Genomic DNA, 26,235 nt, shown 5'->3' with positions numbered 1-26,235 from the left:
GACCATAGGTGCAATATTCATCCAATAGGGAAGACCACAGGTGTGATATTCATCTAATAGGGAAGACCATAGGTGTGATATCCATCCAATAGGGAAGACCACAGGTGCAATATTCATTTAATAGGGAAGACCACATTTTTAATGGGAAAGACCATAGGCATAATATTCATCTAATAGGGAAGACCGCATGCTTAATGGGAAAGACCACACTTTGGTTAAAGACCACAGTAACTCACTTGTGGTCTAAAAGACAAGCCCGACAACGATTTTTTGTATTGCTTATAACTTGCTGAAATCACATGCAATTGCTTAGATAATACAACATACATTCCCGCCCCAAGTAGTACTACATATTTTATCAAAGCATCGGACCATGGGAAATTATTATGTTATGAACACATAGTCTATTTTTGCCATTCTTATGAGTCACCTCACAGTCAGGGGCATTACCACACAGCAGATTTCGAAATTTCAGGCACCTGTGGGAATTTCTCCTTAATTTGTCATTCCCCATAGTTTCATAAGTCACCCCACAGTCAGGGACATTACCACACAGCATGATTATGCAATTTCAGGATCATTACATCAGATTTCATCAGGGGGATCTACATAGTTACCACATTATATGTTAATTTCGCAATTTTGACCACTTACTCCACAACACCTAAAATATCACCCATTTTGGTAACTCTCCAAAATATCAACCTCTCCATGTCATTTCTGTCTCCACTACACCACAATCACTCATCCTATGTATCTAAGTAGTAGTGTATGTCATATATGTATAATATAATATAATAGACCACTTTTTGGTGTATTTCTGTCCACATGCCTCCTCCAGGTCTATAATTGCTGTGTCTGGTGACAACATGGAAAAACATTTTCGCATTTTTGCTCCTGTGATGTGAGGGTGTTCTAGAAGGTGCAGAACATGTTTAGGAGTGTATATAAACTCATTCCACCGCTTTTTTTGACCCTCTGGAGTTCCCTGGAGCTCCCAACATCAACATGTATAGCATATGTGCATGAAACACAAAATTGGGTCGCATTTGTGAGTTTCTAGCTATATGTAGTTGCAAATACTGTCCCCAGCATCAGTTCAACATTATGAACAATGTATCAGCAGCTCATGACAGCAGGTGAAGCCTTTGTGGTGCTGTGTGACCACCCTCTCCTGATGGTTCACTCCCTGGGAAAAAATTTCCTGCAGGAATGCAGCTCCAGGAAGGTATGGGGACCATTCCTAAATACATTTAGAGCATTTTAATCAAGTTGGCACCACAGGATACCCACAGGGGCCTTGTACATAGACCAAAACCTCCAAACATGCATTTTCGCATTTTTGGTGTTTTTCACTGCTTTAGCTTTTCATAACTTGTCCAAGCTGTTCATATATCATCATTAGTACATATTTACATGATTTCTATGCCCAGGATCAGTTAGATATAGGCCGGAATATTAGGATCTAGTAGAAAAGAGCTATTATCACTGATAAGGGACCACAGTCTCCCCCAGGTCAAGATTTGATGATCAGACATTTGGAATACCTGTCTAGCACACCCATAAAGATGGCCCTGAATTTGTAGAATGATCCACCCAGTCCCTAGTGAATGGCAAGCAAAATAGACATGTCATAGAGCGTGGGATACTTTTACTTTCCCACGCTCTATGACATGTCTATTTTGCTTGCCATTCACTAGGGACTGGGTGGATCATTCTACAAATTCAGGGCCATCTTTATGGGTGTGCTAGACAGGTATTCCAAATGTCTGATCATCAAATCTTGACCTGGGGGAGACTGTGGTCCCTTATCAGTGATAATAGCTCTTTTCTACTAGATCCTAATATTCCGGCCTATATCTAACTGATCCTGGGCATAGAAATCATGTAAATATGTACTAATGATGATATATGAACAGCTTGGACAAGTTATGAAAAGCTAAAGCAGTGAAAAACACCAAAAATGCGAAAATGCATGTTTGGAGGTTTTGGTCTATGTACAAGGCCCCTGTGGGTATCCTGTGGTGCCAACTTGATTAAAATGCTCTAAATGTATTTAGGAATGGTCCCCATACCTTCCTGGAGCTGCATTCCTGCAGGAAATTTTTTCCCAGGGAGTGAACCATCAGGAGAGGGTGGTCACACAGCACCACAAAGGCTTCACCTGCTGTCATGAGCTGCTGATACATTGTTCATAATGTTGAACTGATGCTGGGGACAGTATTTGCAACTACATATAGCTAGAAACTCACAAATGCGACCCAATTTTGTGTTTCATGCACATATGCTATACATGTTGATGTTGGGAGCTCCAGGGAACTCCAGAGGGTCAAAAAAGCGGTGGAATGAGTTTATATACACTCCTAAACATGTTCTGCACCTTCTAGAACACCCTCACATCACAGGAGCAAAAATGCGAAAATGTTTTTCCATGTTGTCACCAGACACAGCAATTATAGACCTGGAGGAGGCATGTGGACAGAAATACACCAAAAAAGTGGTCTATTATATTATATTATACATATATGACATACACTACTACTTAGATACATAGGATGAGTGATTGTGGTGTAGTGGAGACAGAAATGACATGGAGAGGTTGATATTTTGGAGAGTTACCAAAATGGGTGATATTTTAGGTGTTGTGGAGTAAGTGGTCAAAATTGCGAAATTAACATATAATGTGGTAACTATGTAGATCCCCCTGATGAAATCTGATGTAATGATCCTGAAATTGCATAATCATGCTGTGTGGTAATGTCCCTGACTGTGGGGTGACTTATGAAACTATGGGGAATGACAAATTAAGGAGAAATTCCCACAGGTGCCTGAAATTTCGAAATCTGCTGTGTGGTAATGCCCCTGACTGTGAGGTGACTCATAAGAATGGCAAAAATAGACTATGTGTTCATAACATAATAATTTCCCATGGTCCGATGCTTTGATAAAATATGTAGTACTACTTGGGGCGGGAATGTATGTTGTATTATCTAAGCAATTGCATGTGATTTCAGCAAGTTATAAGCAATACAAAAAATCGTTGTCGGGCTTGTCTTTTAGACCACAAGTGAGTTACTGTGGTCTTTAACCAAAGTGTGGTCTTTCCCATTAAGCATGCGGTCTTCCCTATTAGATGAATATTATGCCTATGGTCTTTCCCATTAAAAATGTGGTCTTCCCTATTAAATGAATATTGCACCTGTGGTCTTCCCTATTGGATGGATATCACACCTATGGTCTTCCCTATTAGATGAATATCACACCTGTGGTCTTCCCTATTGGATGAATATTGCACCTATGGTCTTCCCTATTAAATGAATATCACACCTGTGGTCTTCCCTATTAGATGAATATTATGCCTATGGTCTTTCCCATTAAGCATGTGGTCTTCCCTGTTTATTGTTTTTGCACAAAGGTTATATCTTTTCCAAATGATAGCAAATTGACAAAATATGTGCAGGTATAGACCTACCCTCACTAGGACTACAACTTTCATCAAGGATAATGACTTTTGTTTTTTTGTAAACAAGCCTGACAACAATTTTTGTTATGGCCATATCTCACCTTCCCTTCAAAATTTTGATAAGGTATGATCACATATAGACTCGCCTTAACACATACTACAACTTTCATCAAGAAGTTCAATTAAAGTAATGACTTTCATTTTTTCCATATACCCACCAGATATATTGTTCAATTATATATAAGAATATTTGTTAGGTTTATGGAGGGTGCAGAGCATAGATGCAATACATATAGTGAGAATTTTCCAAAGAAATTGGCATTTGAGGACCCCAGACACCCCTGTATCATATAGAATTCAAGTGGTCCAAATCATCCTGTGGTACTCCCATAACATAATTCCCAATGGTCTTTGGTTCATGTATGGTCCATGGCCTTTGGTCCCCAAGCACAACAGGGAAAGACCACAGAACACCGGGCAGACCTGCAGAAAAGCACCTCTTAGGTGAAAACCTCTGTAGGTGACAATCAACCTAAGAGGTGTCTGTAAGGGGGTGACCAAAGTGACTGGAGCGCTCTTGGCCTCGTGAAGATGGACGATGTGCTGTCTGTCAGCGCTCTCGCGAATGTTGAAGGTGATGATGTTGCAATGGCAGATGGCTAGGATGCTATTGAACTAGAGTAGGGCTACATGTTTTGTTTTGTGTGTACTGTCCTAGGTGTTTTAATGCGAAACCCGTGGGTATACCCTTGACAGGTAGTACCCAGGGTGTCTATCTCCTCTACCCGCTATCTAACCCGTACCCTTTGTGCAGGTGCGGGTATATCACCGGGTCTGGGTATGGGTATGTGCTCACATACCCGGGGGTTTACCTGTGCATTTGCCTAGCCTTGAGTGCGCGTCACTAAAGTTCCCTCATAAGTTTGATTTTCGCAACGTCGGGATCGTTGTCGGTAGTCGAGCTATAATCTAGTCGCTATCGGGCATTCCACTTGCACTATCATACCTTATTCCTCGCTTTCCCTTCTTTTAATTTCTTCTCGCTGTCGCTAGTCGGACGTCGCATAGCGCTATCGCATAGGACAACTTGCATAGCGCTCCTCACTTATACACACGTTTCTCTGTCAGAACTCACTTGTCGCTAGTCGCTGATTGCTACAGCACTACTCATTGGTTTTTGGTCTTAGGTCACTATAGGTTATTAGCCCTTCGCATCATCGCTACCCTTGCATATTTGAAGGGAGTTGCTTCAATAGCAGTCCTCTTGGGTCGAATACTACACTCGTGCCTATTTGGATAAGTAGCACTAGTTTCTAACCAGCCTAGTAGCTATTTCTCTTTCACACTGGGTTGCGAGAATGAGTTGAAAAGTGCATCCCCCCACACCTATCCTACGCCTGTCGATTTTGGCTTGTCCATGTACAGACGACAGTCTTCGAAACAGAGCTCACACATGAAGTCAAATTATTCTTCGACCATCAGCGACTGCTTTTCTGGATCGAAGTCCTTGGCATTATCAAGGCACTCAGCGGCACAGTCCCCACCCTTCTGCACATTTCCCAGTGGCTCAAGGTGAGCACATGATTAATGAATGTCAGATGAAGCACTGACACTTAATTACAGGGCCAGTCTGGATATGAAGATGCCTCGTTTGCTGCAATGGATGTGCAGAGGTTTGTCCAAGTCTTCGGCGGCATGATCTTGCACAGCACCCCGCATCTTTATGTATCAGCACTATCGTTCTCTCCCCTCAACTCTATGATATCCCAAAAATGCACTACCAAATTTCTGAATACTCTTCATCTGGCATCTGGACGTGATAAGAACTGGACGGCTGTTCAGACTGTGATCAGCGGACACACTAGTTATGTTTACTTGGTCTCGTTCTCGCCAGATGGGACTCACATTGTGACCGGACCAGACGACCGCACCGTGCGGCTATGGGATGCAGCGATGGGGAAGCCACTAGGCGAGCCTTTGCAGGGGCACACTTCTTCAGTTACCTCAGTCTCATTCTCGCCGGATGGGACCTGCATGGTGTCTGGCTCGGCCGATAACACTGTCCGGCTGTGGGATGTAGCAACATGGCAGCCTATTGGTGAATCCTTATGGGGGCACACGGAAACAGTTTACTCAGTCTCGTTCTTGCCAAATGGTACTTGCATCGTGACAGGTTCGGACGATAAGACTGCCCAGCTGTGGGATGCAGCAACGCGGCAGCCAATTGGTGCACCCTTATGGGGGCACACTGATGGGGTTAACTCAGTGTCGTTCTCACCGGATGGGACTCGTGTCGTTTCTGGTTCAAGCGATATGACTGTCCGGTTGTGGGAAGCAGCAACGGGGCAGCCAGCCGGTGAGCCATTACTGGGGCACACTGATGAGGTTAAGTCAGTCTCGTTTTCTCTGGATGGGACTCGCATCGCGACTGGATCTGCAGATAAGACTGTCCGGCTATGGGATGCAGCGACAGGGAAGCCTATTTGTGAGCCCTTGGAGGGGCACACCGATTGGGTTGGGTCAGTTTCATTCTCGCCGGATGGAAGCCGCATTGTAACAGGTTCACATGATGGGACTGTTCGGCTGTGGGTTGCAGCAACAGGGCAGCCAGTCGGTGAGCCCTTGCTGGGGCACACTTGGCAGGTTCTCTCAGTCTCATTCTCTCCGGATGGAACTCGCATCGCGACTGGGTCTGCGGATAAGACTGTCCGACTATGGGATCCAGCTACAGGGCAGCCACTCGGTGAGCCCTTGAAAGGGCTCACCAATTCAATTACCTCAGTCTCGCTATCGCCGGATGGGACCCGCTTCGCGACTGGTTCTTCGGATGGCACCATTCAGCTGTTAGATACAGCGACGGGGCAGCCAGTTAGTGAGCTCCTCCAGGGGCACATTCATGCAGTCTCCTCAATCTCATTCTCTCTGGATGGGGCTCGCATGGCGACTGGTTCTCGTGATCATAGCATCCGGCTGTGGGATGCAGCAACAGGGCAGCTAGTCGGTGAGCCCTTGATGGGGCACACCGATGAAGTTAGCTCGATCTCATTCTCGCCGAATGGAATTCGCATAGTGACTGGTTCAGACGATAAGACTGTCCGGCTGTGGGATGCAGGAACGGGGCAACCAGTAGGTGAGCCCTTGCGGGGGCACAATCATGGAGTTAGGTCAGTCTCATTCTCGCCCAACGGAACTCGCATTGTGACTGGATCTCGGGATAAGACTATCCGATTGTGGGATGCAGCAACAGGGCAGCCAGTCGGTGAGCCCTTGATGGGGCACACTGGTGAGGTTAGCTCTGTTTCGTTCTCGCCGAATGGAACTTGTATTGTGACTGGTTCGGATGATAGGACTGTCTGGCTGTGGGATGCAGGAATGGGGCAACCAGTTGGTGAGCCCTTCCGGGGGCACAACCATTGGGTTAGGTCAGTCTCATTCTCGCAGGATGGGACTCATATCGTTTCTGGTTCAAATGATGAGACTGTCCGGCTGTGGGATACAGCGACGGGGCAGCCAGTCAGTTTGCCTTTGCGGGGGCATACTGAGCCGGTCAGCTCAGCCTCTTTCTCCCAGGATGGGACTTGTATCGTTTCTTGTTCATGGGATGGGACTGTCCGGATCTGGTATGCAGTGATTGGGAAGTCGTTGCAGGATTACGCCGAAGAAGACTGTCCAGCATCCTCCCCGCATGGTGGTTACATCCCACATCCAACAGTGGCCGTCCCCACACCCAACACTGCGATTGATGACTTCATCTCCTTCTCATCAAACTCGACATATGCACTGTGTGACACTGCTGAGCTACTCGCAGGCACTCCCCATGATGACCACAGTTCAACATTCGCTCTTCTAGGAGACGATGGATGGATAATGGGACCCAATCGTCGGCTCTTATTCTGGGTACCACCCGCTTCACAAGAGACATTTAGATATAATCCTCGAACGGCATTAGTGATTGGGAGAGGATGTATTGAGCTTGATCTGAGCCGCATGGCACATGGGACACATTGGCAGCGCTGCTACGAGTGAGTCTCCAGTCCTTTCTGTTCTTCGCATTAATCAATTCAATACTACTAGCTCTTGATGACGATGATCTGATTCCAGTAAATTGACTCGAGTCGCGGAGACGTCTTCTCAAACGAAGAGAGGCTCGGACTAGAGACTAAGAACAAGGGAGAAACTCAGTCTTCAATTGAAGGACTGAGGGGAGACGATTCCAAAGGAAGAGGAATAAAAGGCATCGTTGAGACGGAGAACGAAAGGACAACGTGTAAGATGAGTGATAGTGTATGTAAAAGGAAATACGTATGAAGAATGTGTTGTGATACTCCCACTCAGACGCATATCACTCGATCTTCGCATCATGTGCGTCTTGTCCAATAGCACTATCATTCGAGGACGAGCAAAGTGCGAGGGAGTAACGATGACCACGGAAAGCCTTTCGAGGTAATGATTTTGTGAAAATATCAGCTATCATGTCATGTGTGGGTATGTAAGGGATGACGATGATCCCATCATTAATGAGGTCGCGGATAAAATGACAGCGGACACGGATGTGTTTCGCACAGTCGTGAAACTGAGGGTTCTTCGTCAATGCTCAGCTCCCATTGTTGTCCCCGTACAGGATAGTAGGTGTGACGAGCGATGAATCAAGTCCAAAATCATGCAAGAGTTGGTTGAGATGAATTTGTTCTTGAGCGGCATTGGAGAGAGCAATATACTCTGCTTCCATGGAGGATGTTGCGACAATGGGTTGCTTCTGAGAGCGCCAGCTAATGGGAGATCCAAAAAGGTAGTAGACATAACCCCCAATAGAACGACTGTCATCCTTGTCCGAAGCAAAATCAGAATCAGAGTATCCAATGAGTCCTTCGTCTGATAAGCCGAAGTCAAGGGATAGGTGTGTGGTTCCACGAATATAGCGAAGCAAATGGTGGAGCTGTTGGTAATGCTCGACACCAGGGTTGCTTAGGAACTTGGATAATGTGGAGACCGCATAAGCAATGTCAGGTTGACTGACACGCATCGCAAAATTGAGTTCGCCGATAACACGTGCATATGGAATGTGCGTGAATTGCTGTGCTTCGGTTTCCGTCAGAGGTGCAGTAGCTTTTGACAGTGAGACTCCTGGTACCATGGGAAGTACCGACTGGGCGGCAGTCTGACATCTTGGCTTCAGTCAGAATTTGCTCGAGGAATGAAGTTTGATCAATGGTGAGGAGCTGCTTGGTATGATCTCGTTTGATATGCATCCCCAGGAAGTGGCGTGCCTCGCCAAGATCCTTCATCTCAAAGCGCTTGCTCATTTCACCCTTGAAACCATCAAGGAATTTTCGGCAGTTGGATGCGAGAAGCATGTCGTTGACATAGACAAGAAGCCATATGGTTTTGTCATCCTTGTGTAACACATACAAACTGTAATCAGCTTCACTGCGGGCAAAGTTAAAACCTTCTTTTCACAAAAATTCATCGAGTGTCTTGTTCCACTGGCGTCCCGATTGCTTCAAACCATAAATTGCCTTGAGGAGTTTCCATACCCAGTCAGGATATTCTGCATCTTCGAACCCAGGTGGTTGCTTCATATAGATATCTTCATCAAGACCACCATTGAGGAAAGCCGTCTTTACATCCATCTGATCCAGCTCGAGGTCATATTTTGCAACCATGGAGAGTAAGGCCCATGTCGTGTCATACTTGGCGACTGGAGCAAAAGTTTCCGTGTAATCTAAACCTTCGATCTGCGAGAATCCTTGTGCGACAAGGCGAGCTTTGTGGCGAGTGATCTGACCACCTTCATCATATTTATAGGCATAAACCCACCGAGAACCAACTGCTTTTCGGCCAGGTGGGAGTGGTGTAAGGACTCCAGTTCCCTTCTCACGAAGCAACGCCAATTATTCTAGCATTTCACTTTCCCAATTCGCAGATTCTGTGGAAGTACGAGCTTGAGTGAGATTCTGTGGGGGGGGTTTTCGCCCGTCTACATTCATTTTCATTGCTGAATGTTCGATGTCGATATCGGAAGGTGTGTTAGCTGCCGGATTCTCATCTACATGACTGGTGTCCACTGGTGCATATGTCCAGCGCTGCTCTATGGGAACAATTTTTGTCGGAATTGCAACTGAACGTGGTAATGCAGGTTTGGCTGCAACACGCTGACGAGTTGAACGTCGTGGCTCGGGGAGTGGTATGGTCTCTGAATCTGGTGGAACATCAACTGCGGGCACAGGAATAGCATCATTTGGTTGTGAGGGAGGCAATGACATGTCACAAGTGGTACTAGCCATGGATATTGGAGTTACTCCCACTGAAGTAGTGGACACTGGGGTTGCTGTTTCGAGAATGATTTCGGAGGGTTCACCATTGGTTTGCGACATAGGTTCTGGGTCTTCTGATGTTTGTAATACATTTGATGTTCGGATTTGCTGGTTGTATAAATCGATGAGTGGCGAAATTATGGAGTTGGGAGTTCCGTAGAAGATACTTTCATCAAAAAGAACATTGCGAGACCATACTATTTGTCAAGTCATTGGGTCCCATAGCGAATAACCAATGTCCTTAGCATGACCCAGCAGGAAACACCGTCATGACACATAGTCATATTTATGACGTGTGTCATCAGGGATATGCGCATATGCAAGACAACCAAAGGGCCGTAAATGTGAAACATCAGGTGGATAACCATGAAAAAGTTCAAAAGGTGTTTTGTCCTCCGTAGCCGATGATGGGAGTAGGTTCTTGATGTATGCAGAGTTCAAGATAGCATATCCCCAGAATGAACGAGCATAGCCGCTCTGATGATGTGCGCTTAGCGCGCGAGTCACAACTGTCTGGTGTCCACGTTCAGAAACACCATTTTGTTCCGCTGTATATGGCATCATAAGTTCATGTTCGATACCTTTGTTGTGTAGGAATCCAGTGACGGCACCAGAGATATATTCTCCACCATTATCGCTGCGAAGCCGTCTCACCCGCTGTCCTGACTGATTTTCGATCCAGGCAACATACTGCTGCAAGCGAGAGAAGACATCATTTTTGTTCTTGATGAGGTAAATCGTCGTATAGCGGGAGAAGTCATCTGTGAAAGCAACGAAATAGGTCTCTCCTGATGTGGTTGTGGTGTTGATAGGTCCCCAAACGTCAGAATGAATCAATTCAGCAATGTGAGTAGCATGATGACGAGCACAGGATGGAAAAGGAAAGCATTTCTGCTTTCCCATCAGGCACGACACACAATCAATATGGCCACCATGTTTCGCAGGTCTGTCGTCGTTGAGCACAAGTCCTTTGACCATTTTCTCTGCTTTACGCAAAGTAGAGTTGGCAGCATGGCCCATCCGTGCGTGCCAAACAGTCATTGGTAGTGGTATACTCGAGGTGGACTTCGCTGCAAAGGCAGTGTGGTTTTCACTATATTTAGCATCAAGATAATAAAGGCCCGAAGTGCAGTTGACTTGTGCGATACAAGTACCGTCTGCATGTTGCATTGAACCTCCCTTGGCATTTGTTGCAAAAAAAATGCCTTCGGACCCGAGAGCTGAGACCGATATCAAGGTACATCGTAGGTCGGGGACATGTAGGAAAGGCAACTCAATAGGTTCCCAGCTCGTGCCATTGTTCAGCGCTAGTTTTATAATTCCCCAACCAGGGGCGAAAACAATATCATCATTTGCGAGTTTGACTATTATGGGTGGGTCATAGGCAGAATAACGAGTGAAATGGGAAGAGTCCGATTCCATATGTGCGGTTGCAGCAGAATCTACATGGAACACGAAGGAAATAGTGCTCGTATTAGAAAGGCTTGCAGAATGTGTCGAGAGATGAAGAAAGGATGGGATGCTGTCAGGTTGCCCTGGTGTAAGAGTCGACACATTAGTGTTCTGCAAGGAAGATGATGGAATGTGTGCTGACGTGTTCGGCAAGTCTGATTTCGCTAGGCAAGTACGGCAGTTAGACCAGATGTGACCTGTGCGCTTGCAAGATCCGCATGTCGAACGCCACGATAACTCCCACTTATCCCCCTTGGAAGCATCAAAATCCTTCGGCTTGGCACGTTCAGTGGGTTTACCTGCTTTCGCCACCCTAGCGGCCATGGCTGTATGGTGCGTGTGCAGGTTTGCGGAGCCAAAGCTCGCATAGTACTGTTCCGAGTTCCTAATCTGGCTGATTACACCTTCCAGTGTTAACTTTCCAGCATTGGCATCAGCGCTGTGGAGTATGAGCTGGGAGAGCAGGGCGTAGAAATCAGGGAGGGCACACAGTAACGCTTGAACAAGCGTATATTCATTGCACTTCCATTCCATAGACTCAATAACCTTGAACTGCGCCTTAATGTCCGTGATTTCCTTAATGGTCTTTGTGAGAGTGTCACTATCAGACGCTTTCGGAAGGTCAAAAACATGGCCCATGAGAGTCGTAAAATGTATGCCGACGGACGCCTGGTATTTCTCTTCTAGTGCTTTCCAGATGGTTGCTGGGTCAGTGGCACCCATAAAGTGAATGAGATCACTCGAGTGGACCGCCATACCAAGGAGTCCCTTGGTTATACTTTGGCATTCTCAGAAGGAAATGACATCCACGCTCGCATCATGGGCCGCGAGGCACTTGTCGAAGTCATTGTCAGTCTCAGTGGTGCCTTTGCTTGGGCGCTGAGGGCCCTTCTCATCACCAGTAAGGAGGAGCCAAAGATTGAAGAGCGAGAGCCAAAGGTCCATGGATGTTACCCACGAGGTGTAGTTGGAGCCATTGGCATCCAGAGGAGGATGAGGGAAGGAGGTAGGAATCCGAATATTGGATGATGAAATGGTGGACATCGTGGATGGTATGGAATGGTGTGTCGGCGATGGCGACGATAGGATAGGAAAGACGGGTAGCTTAAGTAATGAACGAGTCGGGAAAACGGGGGTCAGCGGTGGTGACAGTGGTAGGGGTATGCCAAGGATCCGCGGGTCAAGCGGTGATAGAGGTCGGTATTGTTCCAGTTCGGATAAAACTGGAAGGCTCAGACTTCAATGAGTGGAAGGGTAAAACAAATGGAAAGTTCTAGTCTGAGCCAGGGCTCATAACCTCTCAAACGAAGAGAGGCTCGGACTAGAGACTAGGAACGAGGGAGAAACTCAGTCTTCGATTGAAGGACTGAGGGGAGACGATTCCAAAGGAAGAGGAATAAAAGGCATCATTGAGACGGAGAACGAAAGGACTTGCATCAACCACGGCATAATTAGTAATCGTGTACCTAGCAATGTACAAGAGCAAGTATAATGGGCTTGTATCAATATAAGACGTAATTGACGTACAACAAAAGTATCTTGCAGACATGATTTAAATAGCTGAGATCTAGGTAGGACAGCGGGAGAATGAAAGCAATCGGGGTCACGGGAAATGCAGTAATATAGCGAACGAACCTCAAAATAGCTAGATACCTATGTGAACAAATACGATCTGCTGTTCCAGTGGAATATTATTGCGCCGCAATTTCTTCACAGCCTTGTGCAACGCCACCGCAGCCCGCGTGCAGTCCAATTTCCCTGAATCATCGACCAGCTTGTCGTAAAAAGCAGACACAACCTGCCGTGCAACCTCGTCGTCGACGGACCACATAGAGCCGATCACACTGCGAAATCCGGAGAATTGCATCGCCGCAGCGAGATGGATAGATTCGTCGGGACTCTTCTCATCGCCCACGGTGGTGTGGCAAGCTGATAAGAAAGCAAACTCGGGGTTCTGCCAGTTGGATCGGATGATGTCCCTGATCATCAACGGCCCATCACGCATTGCGAAGGAAGATTCAAATGGACGTTGTCGATTCGGTATTCCGTGGCAGGCTAAGTGAAGCCACTGGTTGTGGTTTAGTGCTTCGAGGACACCCTGCACTGTTGCGTCGCTCTCCTCGAGCGACGTGAAGGACGACACGATGGGTACGAGACGCTGAGCTATGGCGGCTAATTCAGGAGCGACGCATCGTAGCTCCTTCCCTCTGTCCGGGTTTCCTTGACCAATTGCAACAAAATATTGAGTAGATGCATATGGAGAAACGCGCTGTCTCGCACGAACTAGTGTCGCCAAAGTGGGGGTATAAGAGGAGATATAAATCTGTGACAAGTTATCTCTCTCCCTCTCATAGGGTCCTGCTGCATGTAGAGGAAGTAAAGTAAATTCAGCAGTGGGACACCACCAGATACGCGAGCCAGGGCAAACATTCGACTTCCCAAGGGCTTGGACCACGGGGTCAACAATATCATGCCAAAGCTTGCGGAGGATGCCCACAAGCTTGTTCTGATGATCGGAAGAACCGAATTGCTCTGCGACAGACTGAAAATCGGAGGACAATTCGGAGACTTGAGTGCGCGTGACATCAATCGGAACGTGAATAGGATTTTGATCACTTAGGACAATCAAGGCGTCACAGCTGTACTGACTAGCATTGACGATGATGACTGGACCTTCTTCAGCGGCCTTCTGTAGGTCTGAGAACATGGGAGGCAGGAGAAACTGAGATAAGTCAGGGAGCATGCGGATGCGGGAAACGACATCGTTCCATTGCATGGTCAGTTGTCGGATTTGTGGGGGCTGGTCTCCAGTAGACTGATCGAATGCAGTACGAAGGCGAAAGCTCAGCTGCTTGAATTCTTCCGCCAAGGCTCCACCGGCGTCACCAGGTAGAGAAAGTCCATCGGACGGCGAGCTTAAGCGTACCAACTGGGTCCAGAACACTGCACGACCTTGCTCCACCAATTCCACAGCAGTTGTCAGCGCACCATGACGAACGCTGCATGAGAAGGCGTCCACAGCAAGGGACGCCGTAGCCATGCTCACGACATCGAAATGACGTGACGAGGACGACAAAAGATTGACATGCTGATCTAGGAATTTCGATGCAGTTTGATATGCGAGTAATGCAGAACTATGGTTTGTCTCTTCAGCAGCGGTAGCCCATGACTTTGCAGCAGTAAGATCCGCACGAGACACTGCATGAGATATGTGTGGGAGTTGCAAGAAGAGGCTAAATGTTTCATCAAGGTCAGACGGGACGCCCCGCTGCCCGAATCTGTCTGCGAGGCTGGCAGCGAGATTGTTGAGAGAGTATGATCGATCAGAATGACCGGGGGGAAGAAGGAGTAGTGCAGCCCGATTGAGCTCGATGCACTCATCAAGGTCTGACGGGACGCCCCGCTGCCTGAATCTGTCTGCGAGGCTGTTGGCGAGATTGTTGAGAGAGTATGATCGATCAGAATGACCGGGGGGACGAAGGAGTAGTGCAGCCCGATGGAGCTCGATGCACTCATCAAGGTCAGACGGGACGCCCCGCTGCCCGAATCTGTCTGCGAGGCTGGCAGCGAGATTGTTGAGAGAGTATGATCGATCAGAATGACCGGGGGGAAGAAGGAGTAGTGCAGCCCGATTGAGCTCGATGCTCTCATCAAGGTCTGACGGGACGCCCCGCTGCCAGAATCTGTCTCGAAGGCCGAGGGCGAGATTGTTGAGGGACAGTGATCGATCAGAATGACCGGGGGGAAGAAGGAGTAGTGCAGCCCGATCGAGCTCGATGCTCTCATCAAGGTCTGACGGGACGCCCCGCTGCCTGAACCTGACCGCAAGGCTGGCAGCGAGATTGTTGAGAGAGTATGATCGATCAGAATGACCGGGGGGACGAAGGAGTAGTGCAGCCCGATCGAGCTCGATGGACTCATCAAGGTCAGACGGGACGCCCCGCTGCCTAAATCTGTCTGCGAGGCTGGCAGCGAGACTGTTGAGAGAGTGTGATCGATTAGAATGACCGAGGGGACGAAGGAGTAGTGCAGCCCGATTGAGCTCGATGGACTCATCAAGGTCTGACGGGACGCCCCGCTGCCAGAATCTGTCTCGAAGGCCGAGGGCGAGATTGTTGAGGGACAGTGATCGATCAGAATGACCGGGGGGAAGAAGGAGTAGTGCAGCCCGATTGAGCTCGATGCTCTCATCAAGGTCTGACGGGACGCCCCGCTGCCTGAACCTGACCGCAAGGCTGGCAGCGAGATTGTTGAGAGATTGTGATCGATTAGAATGACCGAGGGGGACGAAGGAGTAGTGCAGCCCGATCGAGCTCGATGCTCTCATCAAGGTCTGACGGGACGCCCCCGCTGCCTGAACCTGACCGCAAGGCTGGCAGCGAGATTGTTGAGAGAGTATGATCGATCAGAATGACCGGGGGGACGAAGGAGTAGTGCAGCCCGATTGAGCTCGATGCTCTCATCAAGGTCTGACGGGACGCCCCGCTGCCTGAACCTGACCGTAAGGCTGGCAGCGAGATTGTTGAGAGAGTATGATCGATCAGAATGACCGGGGGGAAGAAGGAGTAGTGCAGCCCGATTGAGCTCGATGCTCTCATCAAGGTCTGACGGGACGCCCCGCTGCCTGAACCTGACCGCAAGGCTGGCAGCGAGATTGTTGAGAGAGTATGATCGATCAGAATGACCGGGGGGAAGAAGGAGTAGTGCAGCCCGATGCAGCTCGATGCACTCATCAAGGTCAGACGGGACGCCCCGCTGCCCGAATCTGTCTGCGAGGCTGGCAGCGAGATTGTTGAGAGAGTATGATCGATCAGAATGACCGGGGGGACGAAGGAGTAGTGCAGCCCGATTGAGCTCGATGGACTCATCAAGGTCAGACGGGACGCCCCGCTGCCTGAATCTGTCTGCAAGGCTGGAAGCGAGATTGCTGAGATACTGTGATCGAAGAGAATGGCCGGCGGGATATCTCCTCAAGGCCGCTCGACACTTTTCCACATCGTCTGCCATGATATGATGCCACAATCAAGTTACACGAGGACTGTGAGGAACATAGGGTAAATGAAGCGAAAGAGTGCAAGTGGGCGAAAATGTCAAGCACTGTCAGGTTATCTGCCTTTCATTAGCACAAATCCATGAAGATAAATTTGAATTGCGATGCACACACACATTGGTAGAAATCCAAGTAATGAACTTGAAGTAGTAGAAACCTGTGAGTCGTTCCAGTCAACGTTCAAGGTTAGGCCTGCGGCAGGCTGCAGCACGTTTATGGCCGCCGTTACCTGTGCATGAGAGGAAATGAAATCCTGAGCGCTAGTCAATTACGAAAGGTTCCACGTGTCCACTGCGGTCGACAGCTACCAATCCACTACAGTATCCAGACAAATCGAAGCTGAAGAGCTCTGCGTCTGCCAATACACAGGTCAAAGTGTCGCAGGTGTGGCTCAGAGTGCAACATGAGGAGCATGGTTGATCATGATTCAGAAGTTCGCACTTTTTGTGGAGAACCTTGTAATCAGTGTTTAGCCTTAACGACCAACGTTGGTCCTGTTTCTGTGGTCTTCTTCGTCAGGAAGGAGTCGGATTTGTAAGGAGTTTCTAGGTCTTTCATGACCAACTCAATCCCGTTTCAAGAGAATTGGTTCGTTTCTTCAACTTTGTTCTTAAACGCCACCTGACCCTCAGTTGTTTGTAGGCGGCCAATTCCTCGTTTGCTTGGTACCGTCTTGAGAACCAGTCCCACACAAGCTTCCGGACGAAGAAATTACCTATCTTACTGGACCGCTCTTTGGCGCCGGTTCAGACATAACTGCCGTGGCGATCGTGTATGTTTTCATGGTTTGCCATGTTATCCCAAGGTGCAGGAGAAAGTGCGAGAGCAGCTGGAGATCGTTGTTAGTTATGACAGAGGCATGTCAAGGCTCATCTTAGTGAACGAATCTCAATCTGGTTGCTACAGCTCCCACGTTTGACTACAATTCCCTTCCTCATATCGAAGCGTTCATGTTGGAGCTGGAGGCCTGTAACAACCCTTGGATTTTCTCACTGTGCTTTGGCCGATATCGTTTATGTACGTTTCCAGTGCTCTGGCTTGTTTTTCCTATTCTTATGGCTGCTCGAGCAGAAATTTACAGAATAATATGCTGATCACACTTTAACAGGGCAATCCAACGCGACCCAGTCTTTACCCCAACCCCGACAAATTTGATCCCGAGAGATGGCTCAACAACAAAGGCAAAATTTGGGACGACATCAAGTTCCCTTCATATGGCTTTGGACGCAGGTACAGCTCGCCTGATATTGGACCGAGTAGAGCCTTGCTGAAAAACAACCTGCAGAATCTGCCCCGGGCGGCACATAGCGGATCGTTCAGTCTTCATCGACATCGTGCTCCTCCTGTGGTCGTTCGGGATCCCTCGGGACCTAGAGAACCCGACTGATAAGATGGGCTTCGTGGATGGCGTGATTTTGTACTCCAAACCGTTCACTGCACGCTTCCAGCCGAGGTTTGGGGATGAGGCTTGAGCGACGCGATGGCTCAGTACGGGGAGGGGTTGTAGGATCTTGAGCACAAAGTAATGACTTGTGCATGAGCTTGGGATGTGCTGAGGTTCTTTTGGTGAGTAGTATCAGGTTGTTTTTGGAATATCGAACTTCAATTTAACTGCTCAAGTCCTCAAACTAGCGCGCGGGTTGCTGCACCGACACTTGTCTACATGTCGACTTTGCGCAACTTATATATGCACCTCCCAAATCTTAATTAACCCAAAGTACTGTCTACTACCAGTAGACCCGTTTTATGGCTACTAGCAGGCTTGTCTGCGCGCCGCTTTTGTTACTCGCATGTCACGTTCCAAATATTCTTGCAGATTGCTTGTTCCGGCAGTCTCATGCAAGCATTAGTGCTCTGACTTCCTTCTTGCTTCCCTTGCCCAGTACTTGTTGACGCGTGCAACACCCGAGCGCAGTGGCAAAAATGGAACCAACATCGCTTGAATCGATTGGGTCGACTCTTTGAGGTGCTGCTCAATTTTTCAATGACATTGTCAAGTTGCATACATAAACCTCCCGACACCCAATTTGTCTTCATCCGCATGGGCTTAGTAAAAGTCCAAAAGATGACCACTTAAGTACGTGCATGAATATTGCAGATCTGCACTTCGTGCCACTCCGTTCGTTGCAGATGGCCCATCGATGATGCCACTTCATGATAGCAGGATGCCTTCTTCCGGCCTTCACAGTTTCCGAACCAGTTACCTTAGGCCCGCGTCAAATGAGGACGGCCCGATTTAGATCTAGTATAATTATAACTGATAGCGAGTCTCTTCCTTTTCATCCGCGGAGGACGGGTAGGTATAGCCTACATACATTTGTCTATTTTCCGTGTGCTGACCAGCAGTACTTGTTATAATTAGAAGGCAATTTGAAATTACTAGTAAAATTCCTGATTTTTTTGGTGCATGCAATGGCTTCCCTCTGATCAATGGAAATATTAGCATGAAAAATGCATGTTCTGCGCAGTATTTCGCAAGCACTTCCAGCCCGTTTTTCATGAAATAAAAAATGCATACAACAAGCTACGTACCAATAATCCTCTAGAATCATTGTGCGAAGGAAATGAGTGTGCTACATTGTAATTTGCAACTCTGGGCCAAAGATAATACTACCGCCTCTTGCAAATTTAACTTTAACCCTCCTTGCTGGATAATGCCGTTTGCCCAGTGTCACTAACCGCGTCATTCGTCTCAACCGCCCGCTCGCTTTAGTAACTTCTGCCTATCACACAAACCTATTTCAACTTCCACTCACCTTCTCTCATTACGCTCTTCGCAATCTTTCCTCCCTCGTCAATTTCGCCTCAGTAAGACAGCGAAGTCTTCTCTTAGGCTGTTGCAAAGGGAAATTCATTTGTGGGGATTGGAATGACGTGAGATCGCAGGGTAATCTGATCAGGGAGACTAATTAGATTCCATAGAAGATGTAACGCATGCAAGAAATGGTAGGCCAACATTAGCATGTTCCAAGGTCTCGATGTTTTGTTAAAAAAACATACCCATTGTCCTTTGGGGTCACTGACCCTGAAGATTATTCCCGCCTTTATATCATAGCACATTAATCGCCACGATCATCGGCTAGTTTCATCACAACAATTACCATGTCAATTCCTTGCAAACCATACAAGATATGTAGCATTGACACGACGAGCCACAGGAGAAAAGGTTACATACTAACATAGAGTATGCCGTACATAGAGCATAGTCAAGCGGGAGACCAACAGTATCAGCACGCTGATGCAATGCATGAAATGACTACGTCCACTCCAGATGTGAGAAAACTCACCTTTGTAGCACAACCAATCCCAGAAAATATTCCAACATCCATGCGCTTTCACGCTCTCGGTATCCCGTTCTGCATAGACAATCCCTGAATCAACGCTCACCCGGTCCTCTGTATCGATGTGGCCTGGTCGTCTGGCTTGCCCAGAAGACTGTGCCGAGTCGTTCTGAGTGGTGGCTTCGTGACGCAAAGGTGAGGCTGCGGCTCTTTGGTAATTATGCCTAGTATCACTAGAAGCCTGAGCCGAGCCTTCCTGAGTCGACGCCGACTGCGAACGGGGATTTGCCTTGGCACCACTAGAAGACTGAGCCGTCGTTGTCCGATGTGAACGTGAAACTACAGTCCTCTGGAAATTTCTTGAGATGTGTCATTGAGAACGAATACGCCGAACATACCGTTTTAGCTTGTGCGGTCGCTACCTCGACAACATCTGGGGTCGACGTTGCCCTGTGTGATTGAGGGTGACGAACGCGCGTCCAAATGTTGCCAAGAGGTGGAACATGCCGTTCCCGACTGGCAGATCTTGAGGATGTCTGCCGGGCCTCCCTTACAGTGGACTTCGCCTTGGAAGATCGAGGATGACGAATCCGTTTCCATATTTTTGGAAGAGGTAGGATACGCCGTTCCCGACTGGTGGTCCGTGAGAAGGCCCGCCCGTGAGTGGAGCTTGATGATCGTATCTAACAAATCGATTTTAGTATATACTTGAATTCGAGTCTGGGACGTCTTACAGGCGCTTGATCGAAGAACCCCGGGTTGAGTCCCAGCGAACGTTGTTTTCCTTTGGCTTTCGGGGTGACCGTTGCAGGAAACTGTTGCACACCATGAGTTTAATGTTCTCACATAAACCTAGATCTTACATCAAGGGGGCTTCGACCAATAATCTAGTACGTTTCGTTAGTAGTCGGGATTGAACGTGGATAAGTATCCTTGCCTCTTCAACTGAACGAATGACTAGCTTATAAATGCCATCCTTCGAATCCGAGGGCACGCTTGAGGCCGCAAACAATTTGCCGTCTGGTGAAAATGCAAATGGATGGGTACATCTCATGTTGGACGTAGTGAATTCGTGACCCTTCATATCATAGAAATGTGTGGGGTGATTGACGTCGCCATCAATTTCCAGCGCCAGAAGCTTGCCATCAGGAGAAGCCGCCATGGCAAAGGGGATGTCATCTTCACTAAGGCCTTCAAAGCGCGCATCGTCATGCTTCTTTGTGCTCGTGTCCCATATCCAGAAAGACCTGTCGCCAAATGCAAGCACTACTTGAGGACGGCTATGCGAAATAATAGCAGCTTGAAGTAATGGTACATTTGGAAGTGCGATCTCCGCTATTCGGGCACACTTTGGTATCTCCCATACAATGCCCTCCTTTGTATCGCTAGTAAAAAGGAGACTACTATCCGTGGATAGAGCCGCCACGAACATCGTTTGGGTAGTATTTGACACTGTTACTTGTTGAATGACTACCCCCCTCCTTGTGTCCCACACGAGCAACTCCCCATCCCTTGACAAGCTTACTGCGTGAGATGAGTCGGGAAGAAATCCCGCTGTGAGGATCAGGTCTTTGTGCTCTGCAAATGGTGATCCTACAGGGTGCGTTGAAGTAGCGTTCCAGCAACGTATCGTGTGGTCTGGCAATGCAATTATAATTTTTTCTCCGTCAGGAGACCATGCTACAGCAGTGACGTGCGTATGGGCCTCTGCAAGCATTTCTAGTTGATGCTTGCTCTTCGACGAGATGTCGGTGATGGTCACCCCCGAACGAGCAGTGCCGCAGGCAATTTTATTGCCGTCGGGTGAAAATGCCAGACACGTCAGGGCGTCCGCGGTGCTCATTCGGCGGGACTGGTAGTGGTAATAAATGCCCTTGACAAGGAATGACGTGTATGAGCTGAAGGATACAAAAATGCGCAGTATACACACGTGGATTAGCTTTATTTGTGATCCACCGAGTTGCTGTTCCAGGTAAGGTTGAACTTGAGAATTGCCAGATGATGATATTTGTATTGAAAGACGGCCTGCGAGAAATGGGATTGAAAAAAGGATTCTAAGCGGACACGGTCACCTCCGTACTAGTAATTATATACTGTGGTCGGTGACACAGCCAGAGTCGACTCATTGTGAGTCGACATTAACCATGCAGTACAAAATCATCATGATGATGTGGAATGACGCAGCACGGCACATCATCATGAGCACATTATTCATATGCCGAACAACGCCGAGTTTAGGTTTATTGATACGCATGACTCATCGGCTTTCATTAATATTATTGGGATATACCAGCGGGGCCGAATAGACAAGCGGTACGGCTCCAATTTTGCTCCGTCCATTATGACGTGCTTGGACAGTCAGCTCCAAGAACTTCAGCTTATCCAACACTCCCTCCTTCCCGGTGAATCATTCTCCTTCGTCCTCCCTCCAGAAGATTCTAGAATATGGACTTCGCTACTCCACTCCTTCAACACTCCTACAGCTCTCCCGTCTCTGCCCAGCCCAGTTCCACAAGTCAAGTTCCAAGTGAAGGTTGTGGATGCCCGGATCTCCTTCGAGGTGCAGTTCCCGGGACGATACCCGGAGGACTCGGATGTCAACGTTCCCTTCATTTCTGTCAACGGGGAGAACATATCCGGAGATGAACATCGCCGATGGCGGGCCTTTGTTCAGGAGAAATTAGTCGAGGTGCAAGGAAATGAGTCAGAGTGAGCATCACGGCGTCTTCCTCATTATGGTGCGAGGAATGCTGAATTGTACGGAGCTATCCAATCTACCAGTTGCTATGCATGCACTTGCTGCCGAAACTCCACGAAGACGAACATAGTATCAATACAGGACTGTCAGAGAGTATGGTTATACTAGAACAGCAGAGCACCAATCGTCTCCCAGAGACAGCAGACTACCATGCGCTCCTGACATCTCATCATCTCGTGTCCCCAACAAAACGGCGGTCATTACAGCGATGGTCCTCTGACCTTTCGATATCTGGCTTCGCTAAAGTCGGCTACCCAGGCATCATTTATGCACAAGGCTCACAGGAAAACGTCGAAGAATTCGTCGCCAACATCAAATCTATGCAGTGGCTAGCCCTAAGAGTGCGATTTGTGGAACCTATAGATCTTACCAACGATGAGAATTACCAGGGTTGGTCCGAGTTCCAGAAGGTTGGAGAAGTCGTGGAAGAAATGAGAAGACGTGGGAGTGACAAATATATCACAGAGATGGGTATCGGAAGCTCAGTCTTGAAATAAATCAGCATGCTCTGCACAGGGTGGAGGGCATCTCCGTCACGATACACGTCCAGGCTGCGCAAATTACCGAGGATATACATAGGGCAAGGAGGCGAGGCAAGGATGCATCGGTGGTCCCTGTTCAGGTACATTTGTTAAGTTATAACTTATCCTATCGTATGTGTGTCCGTTGTTAACGTATCCTAAATACCAGCTGTCGAATGGTGCAGCATACGGCAGGTGCTCATCATGATAGCCGAGAGCTGAGCAGATCCGCGTGTTCTGCCCACTCACTGTCGGCGTTTGTGTGACCATTAATCTGGGCAAGACCACATCATCAAATCATCTCTGTAGTTCAAGGGATTCTCCTCTGAATATGTCAGGGGTGTCATTTTTCCTGGAATATTAACGCCATGCACACCAGTCATATAACTACGCAGCGCCAGTTGCATGCTCATGGTTGTGACGTTTTGATCACTCTGGCACGACAGTTTTGCTGCACGATATCAACCTTATTCCAGGACACTCGATTCACATCAACGTACAGTTTTTTTTTATTTACCAAAACCTTTCACGCGTACTCAAGCGTGGGTTGACTTCACCAGTCTCGCCACTCAGCCTGTCAGGTGACAATTAGAAGATATGTTCAAGGAGGGAGATGGTCTCGTCATCGCGCTTGCACCAAACTTTGCTAGATTACTGGTACAGTACCACTGGGTATGGTGGATGCTCTTTGTGACAACTCAAATTCCAGATCCGTTTGTGAGTACTCGGTCGAGTACGATGTAGGAGCCACTGACGGTGAGTGGCGATTAAGCTTCCATAGGTCAAGTTGCATTCGAGTTGCAAGAAGACCCTGTGCTACGATCTGTGACCTAAAAACAATAAGCATGCACGAACTTCTCGTTGGAGACATCTCACGCTTCAAGCACTGGGCGATAATCGCCCTGTAGAACGACAAGGTTATTTCATGAGTTGAGAAGACTAGGCGTTGAGGATACATACCGGAACAAAGCAGATAGTAACGATATTGATTATGGTGAACACTGTAAAAGATCAGTGTGTCGTATCAACGTCGTTGTACTTATTCGCTCACATAGCCCAGCAAGGATATAGCCTACGTTGTATTGTGCCATCAATGTTAAAAGCCGGCAACGTGTAGTACGGTAGTATCTGATCATTCTGTAAAAGGTGAGACCAACGATCTCTGCGCAAAAGTTGTGGTTTTAGTTGTAATGTCCAGGTTGGGCAATGAACGACGGACCAATTTCAAGGAGTAACAAAAGGACATAGTGTGCAAGAATCAAATTGGTCGGCATCGAACTATTGGAGTAACAAGCTGATGTGACTGCAAGAGTTCTGCTCCAGACATAAATAGTGACTTGAAAAGACATACATTTAGTCGTCTTCAATTGTAGCCCGCATGCTAGTACTAGTATTATCATACCACAGCAAAGAGCCTGATTAGAGTTGGAAGTAAGGAGGTTAAAAAAAGCTTTTTTATTCTATTTATTTGAGGGGGGGAGGGGGGGTTCTCACCAAATACAATATCAACAACGCTATTCGAACACGTCGATCACAGTTCCACAATGCATATGTTCGTAGGACAAAGATACCTAGGTGTATGCCGACTTTAGTGACATTCATTCGATAAAACATATCCCTTACACTCCGCGCATAGTAGAACAATCCCAAGGAGCACTATCGCCATCGGTCAGCGGGCGAGACGGTCATGTAGATTCCGCGTACTGACATATGTTACTTTCAGTAAGCCCCGGGCAACCCTCGCACGATTGTAGGTCAAACTTTTCCTGTGTTTCTCAGTCACATGCATACCTCAACGCTCGATGAGAGGCCCGCTGCGAACAATGTCTCGTTTAGTGAGTTTTGAGATTAAGACAGCGACCAATGTACTTCGAACGTGCAGGGCGCATATCGCGAAGGGTGAGTAACGACATCCAAGAAATAGCCCTTTTGCCAGTGTCATTCGAGAACCCAAGAGATAGTGAAGCTGTTGGAGTTCTGAACCAACCACCCCACTACGTGGGATACATTGCGTACCTCGTCGCCTAGGTTAGTCACGAAATCGTACAGCTATTCCGAGCGTACGGTGTTGTTATCTGTTCCACTCCGGCAACATCACAGGATAACTCACCACAACTGTCATAAGGACGACTTTCAGCAAATTTTATAAGCATGGTGAGCTGCACAAGATAGAACACTTGACTCACTAAAGACATTCTGTGGACACATTAAGGGCCGTCAGTTATGGTACCACAAGCAAGACTAAAAGCCCTCGAATGGCATTTACATTTACACCTCGAGGTGGCAGCAGTGCAATTTGAGCAGAGGGGGTGTAGTGACTATTCATGGGAATAGAATGAGTGTGCACGACACTCTCGAGAGACCTTTATCGACGACGCTCAGGCCTGCAGGGTTGGACGTTGAAGTGCAACTTCCCTATGTATAGAATAATGAGTTACGATTTGCCAGACATGCCATAGGCCAGTCGTCACGTAACATTCGTGGTCATGCATGGGGTTAAGTTAGTATTAGTGTGTGATCTGCCAGCCTTGATGTTGGATACCTTTTGCCGCATCATACTACTAGTCAATAATTGCAGCTGGTCCCTCTGCGTATCGAGGGACCGTGGTTTGGCTATATCGGCGTGCGTGCGCCTCCATAAATCGTGCGAGGCCCATTAGACACCCAAACGAGCCATAAATAACTACTATACATACCAATATTTTTCAGGAACACCCTTGCCAAGGCAGCCTGGCAAGCTCAATTGACGCGGCGGGAGCCAGTGATTAAGTTCAGTCTCAAAGTATGTAAGTTACGTTGGGTATCCTTCTCAGACTAGCACTTAGAACTTGTCAATTTGAAATTCAAGCATGAGCCATCGAAATGCTAGCAGTTTCCTGCGAGAAAGTCACGGTCGGTCGTGGAAGATTTGCGGTCTTGTTTATGGTCCCAACTTCCTACAGCAGCTCAAGCAGTAACTAGTGGCCAACGAGTGCATTAAAGTTTGACATACTTGCAGGCCCTCTACTAATTAGCGACATTAGATTATGTAGGCGGGCGTATCGTAAGGTGTGTCATGGCGAAATAAAACCAAAAGGATAACGAAGAGAGAAGCTGTTCGAAGGTGGGGGAGACGACACAGCTAACATGTGCTGCAGTAATCACACTGGTAGTAACGAGGGCTGCGGCAGATCTGGTGAGCCCTCCCAGCGCTGGGCGAGTGCACCGTTGACGGCAAGCAACTCCCTTCACTTGCGGGCGACGGCGATGTCCTTGCTCATCAGTTTCGACACGCCAGACTTTGCATACCTGAACGTGCAGACATTCGAGATGTAGGTAGATGGTATGATTTTAGGAGATGCAGGAAGATTCGAGCTTGAGTGGATTATGTAGAAGGACTTGGTGAGAGGGAGATGA

At 47.8% G+C, this 26,235-nt stretch overlaps 5 protein-coding genes across 5 annotated transcripts; 2 read left to right on the top strand and 3 right to left on the bottom strand.

The window, feature by feature from the left end:
* Positions 1 to 12,874: 12,874 nt before the first annotated feature.
* Positions 12,875 to 16,236, bottom strand: DFJ58DRAFT_735160 (TPR-like protein; the record flags this gene model as incomplete). Its single annotated transcript, XM_041386591.1, has 3 exons — positions 12,875 to 15,452; positions 15,508 to 15,601; positions 15,645 to 16,236. The coding sequence occupies 3 exons, from the start codon at positions 16,234 to 16,236 to the stop codon at positions 12,875 to 12,877; spliced, it is 3,264 nt and encodes a 1,087-aa protein (XP_041236849.1).
* A 527-nt stretch (positions 16,237 to 16,763) lies between these two features.
* Positions 16,764 to 17,933, top strand: DFJ58DRAFT_189458 (cytochrome P450). The gene is made up of 6 exons (XM_041379127.1): positions 16,764 to 16,867; positions 16,922 to 17,136; positions 17,186 to 17,296; positions 17,388 to 17,509; positions 17,565 to 17,845; positions 17,900 to 17,933. The coding sequence occupies exons 2-5, from the start codon at positions 17,062 to 17,064 to the stop codon at positions 17,749 to 17,751; spliced, it is 495 nt and encodes a 164-aa protein (XP_041236848.1). The 5' UTR covers positions 16,764 to 16,867; positions 16,922 to 17,061; the 3' UTR covers positions 17,752 to 17,845; positions 17,900 to 17,933.
* A 2,362-nt stretch (positions 17,934 to 20,295) lies between these two features.
* On the bottom strand, positions 20,296 to 21,662 carry DFJ58DRAFT_819278 (WD40-repeat-containing domain protein). Its single transcript, XM_041391904.1, has 3 exons — positions 21,641 to 21,662; positions 20,498 to 21,585; positions 20,296 to 20,447 (listed from the first exon to the last, which is right to left on the bottom strand). Exons 2-3 carry the CDS (start codon positions 21,401 to 21,403, stop codon positions 20,403 to 20,405), a joined length of 951 nt encoding a protein of 316 aa, XP_041236847.1. The 5' UTR covers positions 21,404 to 21,585; positions 21,641 to 21,662; the 3' UTR covers positions 20,296 to 20,402.
* Positions 21,663 to 21,901: 239 nt separating this feature from the next.
* On the top strand, positions 21,902 to 22,815 carry DFJ58DRAFT_669938 (uncharacterized protein; the record flags this gene model as incomplete). Its single annotated transcript, XM_041382823.1, has 2 exons — positions 21,902 to 22,263; positions 22,326 to 22,815. 2 exons carry the CDS (start codon positions 21,902 to 21,904, stop codon positions 22,813 to 22,815), a joined length of 852 nt encoding a protein of 283 aa, XP_041236846.1.
* A 482-nt stretch (positions 22,816 to 23,297) lies between these two features.
* On the bottom strand, positions 23,298 to 25,340 carry DFJ58DRAFT_189369 (uncharacterized protein). Its single transcript, XM_041379126.1, has 15 exons — positions 25,106 to 25,340; positions 25,026 to 25,035; positions 24,950 to 24,969; positions 24,856 to 24,888; positions 24,709 to 24,805; positions 24,631 to 24,653; positions 24,548 to 24,578; positions 24,463 to 24,495; positions 24,334 to 24,410; positions 24,191 to 24,254; positions 24,059 to 24,142; positions 23,891 to 24,001; positions 23,800 to 23,840; positions 23,716 to 23,741; positions 23,298 to 23,669 (listed from the first exon to the last, which is right to left on the bottom strand). The coding sequence occupies exons 1-15, from the start codon at positions 25,163 to 25,165 to the stop codon at positions 23,486 to 23,488; spliced, it is 894 nt and encodes a 297-aa protein (XP_041236845.1). The 5' UTR covers positions 25,166 to 25,340; the 3' UTR covers positions 23,298 to 23,485.
* Between the last annotated feature and the right edge of the window lie 895 nt (positions 25,341 to 26,235).

The sequence above is a fragment of the Suillus subalutaceus genome (assembly GCF_016647625.1).
Source record: "Suillus subalutaceus strain FC151 chromosome Unknown DFJ58scaffold_202, whole genome shotgun sequence".
Classification (NCBI taxonomy): Eukaryota; Fungi; Basidiomycota; class Agaricomycetes; order Boletales; family Suillaceae; genus Suillus; species Suillus subalutaceus.
Note: the sequence above shows the minus strand (reverse complement) of the source record. Positions and strands in the feature narration are given on the sequence as shown.